Here is a 13,039-nt window from a genome sequence, read left to right on the forward strand (position 1 = left end):
TTAATGTAATACAATATAAAATAATTTAAAAATCTAGAAGATGTAATATTTTATTTTCTTATTTAATTTATTTATTTAGTTTTATAAAATCAAAGTTTCTTAACTGTGATCCTTTATCTCACATCAATATAGAATTTTTAAAATATTGGTAAATACATATTTATTTTTTATTATATTGTTTGATAAAAAATATTTAATATTTTTATTACTTTTAATGCTACTCTTTTATTCATTAATTTTTTGCTCAAAGATTTTTATTTAAATTTATATTTCTTAATCACCGCAATTTTTAATTTACAAAAAAAGCTCATTTATAAATATATTTTAATTTAGTATTTAATTATTTAAATAAAAATAATAAGTTTCAGTCGAGAAAACTATGTTTAGGAAATTTGCAAATTAAGTTCTACTTTAGAAAGATGTATTAATCTATCTACTATATCTCTTAATCTATAGTAAAATTTTTTAATTCTTTATTATTTTTTTAAAAGAAAAGTACAATCTAATTTTATTATGTCTATTATTTATAACAATCTCCTCTGCTCATTTTGTATATTTTCTATATGTTAAATTTTTTTTATTTATTTATTAGAATACAGATTTTTATATTAAATTTTGCATTATTCACTTTATTTTTTTAATTCAATTAAATTATTGAATAAAAATTGATTTATAAAATTTTTCCAATAATATAAAGATACAGAAAGTTCTATGGTGAGACTTTCTCAAAATTATGCTCTGGCTTATCTAAATGTGCTAATATCTAAAATTTTAAAGTTGACTTATGGTAGAAATAATTTATTTGTTTTATCATTTATAATAATTATAAATATTTATGTTTTTTGTTAGCAAAAAAAAAATGAATTAATTAATTTATTTATTTTTTACTGTTTTATTTTTTTAAATTAAAATTACTTTTGAATTTTCAAATTTAATTTCATACTTTAGTATTTTTTATAAAGTTTTAATAATTAAATTTTTAAATAAAAAGTCATAATTACATTAAAGATTAAGGTGCATAAGAATTAAGTTCCGTAATATTAAATTGGGTTAATCTCTCTATTTTGACACTTAATTTAAAGTAAAACAGTTATATCAATTTTAAAAAATATTTTGTATTACTTTTTTACTTATGATAGATAGTAAAAAAACAACAAATTAAATAAATAACTAATTACTCAATTAACCAATACACTCACTCTATCAAGATCAATCTAACTTATTTAAAATATCTTTTATTTTATCAGCTTTTTCATTTCAAATTTCAATATATATGTACATCATATTCTTATTCTTTCTTAACGATTTCTTAATTTTTTCATTCAAATTAACAAATTATTCAAAAAATTTATAAAAAGTAATAATAAAATAAGCGAAAAGGGAATATCAGAGTTAGCTTCTGCATTAGGAAAATGTGTTAGTCTCTCAAATTTGTTCTTGAATATAGCGTGAGAATACTTAATTTGTTTATTTGATAATCTATAAAATCAATCAATTATTTTTTCACATAAATTATTGGAAAATTCGCTAAATTATTTACTTTTGCAATTAGTTTCTAATTTAAATTTAAATTTTTATTATTTTTCATATTAATTTTTACTAACTTTTTTAAGTAATAAAAATTGATAAACATATAAAAAGGGGTAATAATAAAAGAAGTGTCAACTTTATGTTTAACCTTGGTTCTAATTTAACAAAGTGCAAAAATCTATCAAGTTTGAATCTCTAACTCTAGTAATTTCTTTATTTATTTATATTTAATTGATTTTGTTTAATCAATATTTTATTGCATACTAGCTTTTTAAACTATTATAATTTCTTATAACTATTATTTAATTAGCTGTATTTAATTAGTTAGTTTTTTATTTTTTTAAAAATAAATTTACATAAATAATTTTTTAATTATTTTTCTCTTTAATAAATTACATAGTTGCTTATTTTTTTAATTAATTTTAAAAGTAGCACCGAATTTGGCAATGATAATATATCAGAGTTAGTTTCTGGTTTAATAAATTGTAAAAATCTCTTAGATTTGGAACTGAATCTTGGGTAAAAAAACTTTATGTCTTATTATTTATTGTAATGCTTGTCGAAATAATAAAAAGAGGTCAAAAAATTTAAGCCTAGGGTGCATCATACATAGGTTCTGCTTTGGCAAAATGCACTAATCTCTCAACTTTATCACTTTAACTTAGGTATAAATTTATTGTATTTTATTAGTTAGTGATTTGCAAAGTTTAGTGAAAATAAAAAAAGAAAAATTTTGATTTAAATTATGGTTTTTAAATTAAATTAAGCTAGTATTTTAATAATTTTTGTTAATAATCTATTTTAAACATTTTTTTTTCTTTATTTTTACAAATTAAATTCAAATAAAATTTTCAAAAAAATTGAAATATTCTCAATTTTTTGTTAGTTACAATAATATTGGTATTACTGGTTTTAAAAATTTAACTTCTGGTTTAGTTAACTGTTCTAATCTCTCAAGTTTAACTCTCGACCTCAAGTAAAAATAGTTTATTTGAATTTATTGTTTAATTGATTTAAAAGTTTGAATTAGCTAAAAGAAAGTAAGTTAGTTGTGTCATAATTTTTACTTTATTTCAAAATTATTATTTTATTACTCTTTTATTCATTTGTTAATTATTTATTTTTTAAACTTTCAATTTATATTTCATAATAAAATTTCTACTCTTAAGATTTTTCAAAGAACCAACAAATTTTCTTAAAATATTTGAAGGTATAATAAAATTGATGACTAGAGTGTATTATATTTAGGTTAAGCTATAGTAAAATGTACTAAAATTTTTAATTTGAAACTCTAACTGAGGTAAAATATTTTATTTGATTGATAAATATTTTTTAATTTTTGAAATGGGACTTTATATTTCTTATTTAATTTCTTTAAATTTTAATATTTAAATAATTATTTATTTAATTATTTTTATCCATTTCATTTATTATTTTAAAATATTAAATTAATGTTCTATCAATTAATTTTTTCATACAAATTTATAATATTAATTCAAAATTAAGAAATGGTAATGGTTTAAGTGAATAAAGTTTATCAGATTTCATTTCTGTAATAGTAAGCCATTAAATTATCTAAACATTAGAACTTGAATATGAGTAAAAATAGTTTATTTTCTTTTATTAATTTTTTAATCATTAGGATAAATAAATAAATAAAACAATTGAATTAATTTTTATTTGTAAATTGGTTTAATACTTTTTTATAATGTTTTTATTTAAGTTTTTTATATAAATAAATTATACTATTAAAAGTTTCATAAAATTCGAAAACTAAATATTTAAAATGAAGAGACTAAAAATTTATTTTGAGTTCTTAAATTTGATTAAATTGAATAATTATTGAACTGGGGTATTTACATTTTATTTTTTAATTAATTAATTTGATCACAATTTAATAAATAAATATTTCCAAAATTAACAAGTAAAGAAAATAATGATGTAATAAAAAATAAAATAATTTAAAAATCTAGAAGATGTAATATTTTATATTTGTTATTTAATGTATTTATTTAATTTTATCAAATCAAAGTTTCGTAACTGCGATCCTTCATCACACACAAATATTGAATTTTTAAATTGGTAAAATACATTTTTATATTATAATATTTCCTAACAAAAATTATTTAATATTTTTATTACTTATAATGAATGCTACTCTAATTTATTCACTTTTTGCTCAAAGATTGTTATTTAAATTTTTATCACAATATTTAATTAAGAATTTAATTTATAAAAAAATAGTTTTTAAATATATTTTAATTTTGTATTTATTTTATTAAAATATAAAAAGTTTCAACGGAAAAAACTATGCCTAAGAGATTTGCAAATTCAGTTCTGTTTTAGAAAGTTGTAGCAATCTGACTACTATATCTCTAAATCTAGGGTAATTTTTTTAATGGTTTATTAATTTTTTCAAAAAAAAGTACAATCTAATTTTATTATGTTTCTAATTTTTTATAATATACTCTGTGCAGTTCTTATATTTTCTACATTTTAAAATACAAATTTTCATATTAAATTTCGTATTATTAACTATATTATTTTAATTCAATTAAATATTTGAATAAAAGTAAATGAAATTTTTCCAACAATATAAAGATTCAGAGATCTCTATGGTGAAACTTTCTCAAAATTATGTTCTGGATTATCTAAATGTACTAATATCTCAAATTTTAAAGTTGAATTATGGTAAAAATAATTTATTTTTTTATAATATTAAATAATTATTTTAATGTAAAATGTCAGCGAAAAAAAATAGACTAATTTTTAAATTTACTTAGATAATTATTACCTATGTGTTTGAATTCATTCATTTATTTATTTATTTATGTATTTTTATTTACTGTTTTAATTTTTTAAAATTAAAATTATTTTTGAATTTTCAATTTAAACTTCATAATTAAGTATTTCATTTTAAAATTTTAATATTTAAATTTTTTTTAAATAAAAAGTAAGAGTTAAATTAAAGATGAAGGTGCATAATAATTAAGTTTCCTAATTGAAAATTGGAAAAATCTTTCAAATTTGACACTTAATCTAAAGTATAACAGTTAAATTAATTTTATAAATATTTTATATTACTTTTTTACTTGAGATGGATAGTAAAAAAACAACAAATTAAATAAATTACTAATTATTTAATTAACCTATGCATTCACTCACTCACTCTATTAATATCAATCTAACTTATTTAAAATATATTTTATTTTATCAAATTTTTAACTTTAAATATAAATATATAGATATTTTATTAATTATCTTAATTATTACCAAATTTTTACATTTGAATTAACCAATTTTCCAAAAATTTATAAAAAGTTCTAATGATATAAGCGATAAGGGAATATCAGAGTTAGCTAATGCATTAGGAAATTGTGTTAATCTCTCAAATTTGTCCTTCGATATTTCGTGAGCATTCTTAATTTGTTTATTTAATAATCTTTATAATATATTAAACAATTAAAGAATAAAAAAATTCCTTCAATCTATCATTTTTTTCTCATTAATTATTGGTAAATTCAGCAAAATTATTTACTTTTGCTATTATCTTTTATTTTAAATTTAAGTTTTAACTTTTACTAACATTTTTAACTAAACAAATACTTATAAACATATAAAAAGGGGTAATAATAGTATAATAGTCAACTCTACATTTAACCTTAGTTCTAATTTAACAAAGTGCAAAAAACTATCAAATTTGAATCTCTAACTCTAGTAATTTATTTATTTATTAATATTTAATTAATCTTCTTTAATATTTAATTTTTGCATAATGGCTTTCTAAACTATTTATTTCTTATAACAATTATTTAATTAATCATATTTAATTTAAAACATAAATTTACAGAAATATTTTTTAAAATTATTATTCTCTCTCTGAAATAAATTAGCTCGTCATTTATTATTTTTTTAATATAAAAAGCAACACCGTACTTGTCGACTATAATATATCAGAGTTAGTTTCTGATTTAGCAAAGTGTAAAAATCTTTCAGCTTTGGAATTGAATATAGGGTAATAAAATTTTATGTCTTTTTATTAATTTTTAAAGTTGAAATAAGATAACAAAATAAAGAAAGTTTATATTTTGTTTAATTTTTATTGGTTTTATGCTTATTTGATGAACTTGATTTTAAATTTATTAATTAGTTTTTTAGATTTAGTATTACATTTTTAAGTAATAATTTAATTTATCATATCTAATAATTCATAAAAACTCAAAAATATAAACAGTTTTAATGGTTTTGATTCGTTAGTTTTAGAAAATTTAGGTTCTGAGTTAGCACATTTTACTCATCTCTCAAAGCTTTCACTAAATATCCGGTAAAATAATTTCTTTCCTTTTATTAATTTTAGATAAAAAGAAAAGTAACACTAAAATTTTTTAATTTCTTCTAAATTGATTTTAAGTTAAATCTAAATCTATTAATTCTCTTAAAATATAAAAAGTAATAATGAAATTAGTGATTAAGTTGTCTATAATATATGCTCCGGTTTAAAATATTGTACTAACCTTTCAATTTTAGATCTCAACCTTGGGTAAAAATAATTTATTAGATATTATTTATTGTTTTATTATATATTCAGAGGAATATTAAAGGTTGTATTTTATTTAATTACTTGCTTATTAATGCTTTTTTCTTTATTATATACATACTACATACACCTTATTTATCATTTTAATTGCATTTTTTCTTCATTTAAATTGTTTTTTAATTTTAGAAATATTTTATTTATTTATTTATTTCCAATATCATTTTTATCTAAACTTACTCATATTATAAAAATGTAAAGAGGAGATTAATTGAATGAATTAGCTGCATCTCACATATCATCTACTTTAGTTCAATTACCGAATCTCTCAAACTTGGCTATTATGCTTTCGTAAAAAAATTTTATTTATTTATTTACTTAATATAGATTAGCAAATGTTTTAAAATACTGAAAAATATTGTTAGATTATTATTTTTTTTTTAATTTAATTCCTATTTTTACTCCCCAAGCATTTTATAATAAGATTCTTAAAATTTAAACTAATTTATTTATTTTTTCAACTTTAAACTTTAATTTTAAATTTCAATTAATGTATTACCTCGATATTTTCAACAAATTTATTTATTCTAAATAACAAATTATCTTGTAAATAATAAAAAGAGGTCAAGAAATTAAAGCCGAGGGTGCATCATACATAGGTTCTGCTTTGTCAAAATGCAATAATCTCTCAGCTTTATCACTTTAACTAAGGTAAAATTTTTTTTTATTAGTATTTTTTGTGAATTTCAAGGTTAAGATAAAATATAAAAATAAATCTTGATTTAAATTATTATTTTAAAATTATTTATTTTTAAAATTCAAATTTTCTCAATTTTTTTTTTAGATCTAATAATATCGGTACTACTGGTTTTAAAGACTTAACTTCTGGTTTATTTAATTGCTCTAATCTCTCAAGTTTAACGCTCGATCTCTAGTAAAAATAGTTGACTTGATAATATTGTTTAATTGATTTAAAAGTTTGAATTAGCTAAAAAAAAGAAAGTAAAAGTTGTGTCAAAATTTTTACATGGTTTCAAAATGATTATTTTTATAACTCTTTTATTCATTTGTTAATTATTTATTTTTTAAAATTTAAATTTATATTTCATACTAAAATTTCTATATAAGATTTTTCAAACAACCAAAAAAAAATTTTCTTAAAATATTCAAAGTAATAATAGTATTGATGAAGAGAGTATATTAGATTTAGGTTAAGCTATAGTAAAATGTACTAAAATCTTTAATTTATATCTCTGTCTGATGTAAAATATTTTGTTTGATTGATAAATATTTTAGTCAATATTTTTTAATTATATTTCTTGTTTAATTTCTTTAAATTTTAATTAATTATTTATTTAGTTAGTTTTATTTTATGCATTTTATTTACTATTTTTATTTAATATTTTAATTTTGAAATAATAAATTTTTCATGCTCTTTTAAATATTTTTTTATAATAATTTTATAATATTAATTAAAAATTAAGATATGATAATTATTTTAGTGAAGAAGGTTATTCAGATTTCATTTCTGCAATAGTAAGTCACTAAAGTATCTAAACGTTATAACTTGATGATAAGTAAAAATAGTTTATTTTCTTTTATTAACTTTTTAATTATTTGGAGAATGAAAAAGAATTGAATTAATTTTTAATTTTAAAATTGGTTTATTACTTTATTAAAAATTTTTTTATTTAAACTTTCATATAAATAAAAATTATTAAAAGCTTCAGAATATTCTCAAACTAAATTTTTAAAATGAAGAAACTGGTCAGAATGATTTTTAATTAAGAGGATTATTATTGACATTAAATACAGCTTTGTTTACATAATTATTTTCAGTAATTGATAAATATAATTTATGTTATAAAACCATACTTAGTATAAATAACTAACTAATGTTATTTAAAATTTATAATTTGAATAAAAAATATTTTTTTAATTTAGTTTTTAATTCAGAATTGTACTTTGTTAATTTAATTTATTTATAATATTTATTTTTATTAATTATTTTAATGAATATTTAATTCATTGAAATTATTCATTATAAATTGCTTATTAAACAAAAAATATTTTACTCACAGAATTAGTAAGTAAGCAAAATTATTTGGAGAATTTTACTAATTTAATAGAAAATAAATATTTATTTGTAATAATAATAAATACTCTTAAATATAGTTAAATGAAATTTTAAAAAGATTAAAAAATGGTTTCTAAAAAAATTTCAAAATAGTATCCAACCAAAAATTAATTAAATTTGATACAAAAAAAACATAAAGAAATCACAATCTTTAAATTATATTTATTATAACATTAATTTAATTAATTTTGTATTTAGAATTTCTTTACATAAAAATCATTTTTTTTAGGATTAATTTTAGCTAACCAATTATGAATTAAAAGAAGATAATTTAATTTTATTCATTTTGTCATTTTCTACATTAATTTTCTAAGGATTGTAAGTGGGATAACGTTTAAAATTAACTATGAATTTATAAAGAGAAAATAAATGTTAAGAACGTTAAGGAATTTTTCGATCTGTTTATTTATATAATAAATAAATATACTGAATGTGTCTTAATGAAAAAAAAAATTATTAAAGCTTTTCTTTGTAAGTTATTAAGTTTTACTATTTAAAAGAAAATGTTTTTTTTTTAAATGTTTGCTTTTTTAAATTTTAATACATTATTATTATTACATTATAAAAATTGTTTAATTTATTTTTAATGTCAATTTTAAACTGATTAACTTAAAAAAAAATATATTAATAAATATTTAATAAAACTACTTTTACCTATTAAAGATAATTCAGTATTTTTGGGTGAATAAAAGCTTTTCTCACTATTACAAATAGAACTTGATTTTATTGATGATCTTTCTTAGCAATTCTTCTAAACTTCTAATCTGTCTGAAGATTCTTATTTACAGCTTAATTACTGGTCAGTTATTTCATAAATATTTCCTAAGCATAGAGTTTATTCGCATCCTTCTGTTTCAATATGATTTTTGTTTTACGATTGACTTTAAATAAAGTTATGATCAAATACATCATCTATTAATTATATTTATTCAAAAATTAATATATAATGATTAATTTTTTATTTATTTTGTTATTTGAAAGTATAAAATATTACGATTTTGTTTAGTTTAAGACTCCTAAAAGCTAAAAACTCTATTACTAATTTACTCCCAACATACATCACTAGTCATGTTTTCATAACTTGATACATAGTATTTGTATACAAAGTCTATATTAGTAGATAATGAAACTACACACCACCATAAATTACCCTAAAAATAAAAATTTATAATTTGAATAAACTTATACCTAGAAATGAGATTATAAATAAATATTATTGTTATAAATTATTTATTACTTCAGACCAATTCATACGGATAGCTAATTCAGGGTTCCAGTTTCCTAATTCTTCGCAGCTTCCTGAGATATATACAGCTTAACCAAAATAAGCAGTACAACTAACAGTGAATCTAACTTCAGTTTCAAGTTTTTGATGATTCATTTTTCAATTTAAGAGTTTTTTTTTTTATTTTTTTGATTACTTTTTAATTTAATTTTTATAATTTGTTTGCAGAAATCTATTAAGATTCAAGATATAAACCAAATAAGCATAAAATAAAATCAAATTAGAATATATAAATTTTGATTACTAAAACAAAATTAAATTAATTTAGAATATTAATATTTTTGTTAATAATATCACTTTTTTTAAAAAATTTTTTAAAGAATAATGCTGTTAGAATTTTAAATAAATCCTTAAAATACTAATTAATTAATAAATATAATTTATATTATTATATCATTTTTTTATTAATTTCAATATATTCAATTCAAATATTGAAATAAAAAATAATTTTTTCTTAATAAATTATAAAAGTATAAAAATATTACTTTTAAAAATGTGAAATATTTAGAATATTTAATTAATATATTGCTCAATCAAAATCCTTATAAAAAGTAATTCTAATTTATTTTGAACAATTTAAGTATTAAAATTTATAATTATTTATATTTTATATCTAAACATTCTAAATTTAGATTAAATTAAATAAGAATATTTTAATTTTTCAATTTACTATTTTATTTTATTGTTTAATAAAGCTTATAATGTATAAATCAATCATATTATTTACTAAAAAATAAAGAAGAGTTAAATTAAATAAATCAGCTAACTATAAAAAAGAATTGAATTTATTTTTAACCTTATCTTCTTTTTAAATGCTGTCTTTGTTTTTGAATAAGACCAGTAAAAAAAATTTATTTAAGAATCCTTTTATTAGATGATAACTTATAATATTTGTTAAGTTGATTATTTAATTTATTAATTGATTTAAATTTTTATTATAGAATGTAGCTTTAATTATTTTAAATATCTATTAGAATAATAATTTATTAAAAATAATTTACATTTTTTTAATAAATCTTGAATAAATCTGATGAAAAAGCAAATTTGTGCATAATAATTAAATTAAAAAAATGCTTTTATTCTACTAATAATCAATAATTAGATCTATCATATTTGTTAAATTTAAAATGTATTTTACAAGATTTTTGTCTAATTATTTTATTAAAATTAATAAAAAAAAAATTATTAGAGGAACAAAAATATTGAAAATTAAAATAATTTTTATCTTTAGTTATACTTTAATTTCTCTTTACTATTATACTGAAAATATTATGATGAAATTTCTTTATTTATACTATTTTATATCCTCAACACAGGAGATTCTTATTACTATTAATATATTACCATGATTTTATAATTCTGGCAAATTTTAGTTGTGTCTACTACAATTAAAATTTTCTTTATATAACATATTCTTTTACTAAAATAAGTTAGAGAGATAAAAGTGATTTATCTCAATTTTTAAAAAATATGAAGAATATTTATAAATTTTTTATAAATGGCAGTTATTTTTATATAGTAATATAAAAGTATTTAAAAAGATTTATGATTTAAACTACCTTAAAAAAATGTTTAAAAGTATGTTAGTCAATTTTTATTTTGTTGAGAAATAAAAGTTTCCACATTAGTTGAGTTTCCTCTATTACAAAAAATTCTTTTATAACTTAATATTAAAAGATTATATTAATTCAAAGTTGAGTTAAAAATTCTAATTTCTTTTTTTTTTAAATTTATTAGTTAAATACTACCAATTTTGACTCTTAATCTTATAAATAAATTAAAAGAAAAAAAATAATTTGTCAAACACAACAAATAAAATGGACACAGCTCCTAATTAAGATTAAAATCTATCTTCTCATCAAATTAAATAAAAACTTTTAGATCTATTTGATTTAAATGAAAATATTGAATAATCAAGATCTGAGATCAATTAATGGAACGAACTTCTTTTGATAGAGCAAAACATATCTTTGAGAAACTAGATAATAGCTAATATTTAATCTTAGCAATCATCTTTCATGTAAGAATCTCTACAAAACGAGAGAAACGAAATCTAAAAACAAACCCAGTATTTCAAATAAGCTAAACTGAATATAATCAAAAAAACAGAAAAATTGCTAGATGATCTTATTGCTAATCTTTATTCAAAAAAAGCTAGAATATACTAAGCAATTTGTTTTTATGATGAAATTCCTATTTCCTTTGAAGAAGATGCTAATCTAATTAAAGTGTACAATAGCTAAGGTGTGTGTGAATATAGAGTCCAAGGATGTAAAGACATATTTTCCATCTAAAGGATTCCTATAAATCCTCAAAAAAAATATAAACTAGAAATAGAAATTAAAAATTGCTCAAATTAGACATCATTTATTGGATATAAGTCCTATAACTAAAATTATCCAATTTATGACCGTTAAAGCATAGTCTTTTAAAGAACTGAAGTTTTGCTAATAGGATTAGATATGGAGAATAAGGCATTTATAGTTAATAATATAGATAATAATTTATCCAGATGGAATAATCCCAATGCAGAATACTATGAAAAATACATTGGTTTTTATAAGTCAGGTAATATTAACGAGTTCATCAAAGCCGAAGAAGTAATCATTTATAATGAGGACTTAAAAACAGCCTACAGAGAAATAGATGTTTTAAATAATAAAATTTATTTGAATGACTGGGCTTGGACTTATTACATGAATACTCTTCACTCATAAACCTATCTAAATTAAACAATCTTAATGAATCATGGTGGTGGGGGTACTTATAACTATTGTGAAGAGATTAAAACACATCACTCTGACTGGACTAAGAAATTCTATGATCTTAGTACTTTCAGAAAATTTACAGATACTATTGAAATCTGCATTTTAGCAAACTACTAAGGCATTCAAAGCAAAGTTTTTGAATTTAGAAATGTTAATTTTTTTGTTTGCGAAGATGACAATGAATGAAAATTATTTTTCCATTTAAATTCATATGATAAAAATTTAAGTGCTATTTTTTTAAAATCATCAAAATTTAAGTCAAGCAGTTACAAATATAAAAATAATATTTGTATAATTAATTTTTTATATTTTATCATTTCTTATTGAATAAATTGAATGAACTTTTTTTCTTACATTTTTGTTAAGTTGATATTTTCCATAACATATTGATTTATTTAATAAAATTAAGGAGTAAAAGTATTATTCATGTAATGAATAAAATTATTGTGAAGAAATTGAATTAGAAAGATAAAAAAAATATATATATATTTTGGATAATATTTTAATTATATCATTATTAAAATACCAAAAATATTATGTAGTAATGACAAATTTTAACTATTTTATAAAAAAAATTACCTCATTTAAATTACTAATTTATTAAAAAATTGTTTTTTAATAATTAATGAAAAATTTCATCGTTAGTTAAGGTTATTAAAAAAAGAACTAAATATTTCTCAAATAAAAAATTTGAAAAATTTACTAACCTAATTAATTTTTAAAAGTTCAATCCCAATTATTTACGTTACCTATTAGATTTCCTCCAACATATTATATTATGAAAT

General features: G+C 17.8%; 4 protein-coding genes across 4 annotated transcripts; 3 read left to right on the top strand and 1 right to left on the bottom strand. All coding sequences in view use genetic code 6, as the record gives it.

Annotated features, from left to right (window-relative positions):
• Positions 1-859: 859 nt before the first annotated feature.
• On the top strand, positions 860-2,817 carry TTHERM_00467210 (hypothetical protein; the record flags this gene model as incomplete). The annotated part of the gene is made up of 7 exons (XM_001025017.2): positions 860-889; positions 963-1,081; positions 1,359-1,448; positions 1,642-1,734; positions 1,960-2,195; positions 2,417-2,506; positions 2,741-2,817. The coding sequence occupies 7 exons, from the start codon at positions 860-862 to the stop codon at positions 2,815-2,817; spliced, it is 735 nt and encodes a 244-aa protein (XP_001025017.2).
• Positions 2,818-3,469: 652 nt separating this feature from the next.
• TTHERM_000467229 (kinase domain protein) lies at positions 3,470-7,867 on the top strand (the record flags this gene model as incomplete). The annotated part of the gene is made up of 16 exons (XM_012800252.1): positions 3,470-3,508; positions 3,563-3,612; positions 3,824-3,916; positions 4,132-4,221; positions 4,485-4,574; positions 4,852-4,941; positions 5,155-5,247; positions 5,456-5,545; positions 5,765-5,854; positions 5,981-6,070; positions 6,326-6,415; positions 6,686-6,775; positions 6,909-6,998; positions 7,237-7,326; positions 7,549-7,641; positions 7,789-7,867. 16 exons carry the CDS (start codon positions 3,470-3,472, stop codon positions 7,865-7,867), a joined length of 1,347 nt encoding a protein of 448 aa, XP_012655706.1.
• A 550-nt stretch (positions 7,868-8,417) lies between these two features.
• TTHERM_00467230 (starch-binding domain protein) lies at positions 8,418-9,582 on the bottom strand (the record flags this gene model as incomplete). The annotated part of the gene is made up of 4 exons (XM_001025019.2): positions 8,418-8,545; positions 8,856-9,113; positions 9,196-9,352; positions 9,439-9,582. The coding sequence occupies 4 exons, from the start codon at positions 9,580-9,582 to the stop codon at positions 8,418-8,420; spliced, it is 687 nt and encodes a 228-aa protein (XP_001025019.2).
• Positions 9,583-11,303: 1,721 nt separating this feature from the next.
• On the top strand, positions 11,304-12,440 carry TTHERM_00467240 (hypothetical protein; the record flags this gene model as incomplete). The annotated part of the gene is made up of 1 exon (XM_001025020.3): positions 11,304-12,440. The coding sequence occupies one exon, from the start codon at positions 11,304-11,306 to the stop codon at positions 12,438-12,440; it is 1,137 nt and encodes a 378-aa protein (XP_001025020.1).
• Positions 12,441-13,039: the final 599 nt, after the last annotated feature.

Source organism: Tetrahymena thermophila (genome assembly GCF_000189635.1).
Source record: "Tetrahymena thermophila SB210 genomic scaffold scf_8254371, whole genome shotgun sequence".
Taxonomy (NCBI): domain Eukaryota; phylum Ciliophora; class Oligohymenophorea; order Hymenostomatida; family Tetrahymenidae; genus Tetrahymena; species Tetrahymena thermophila.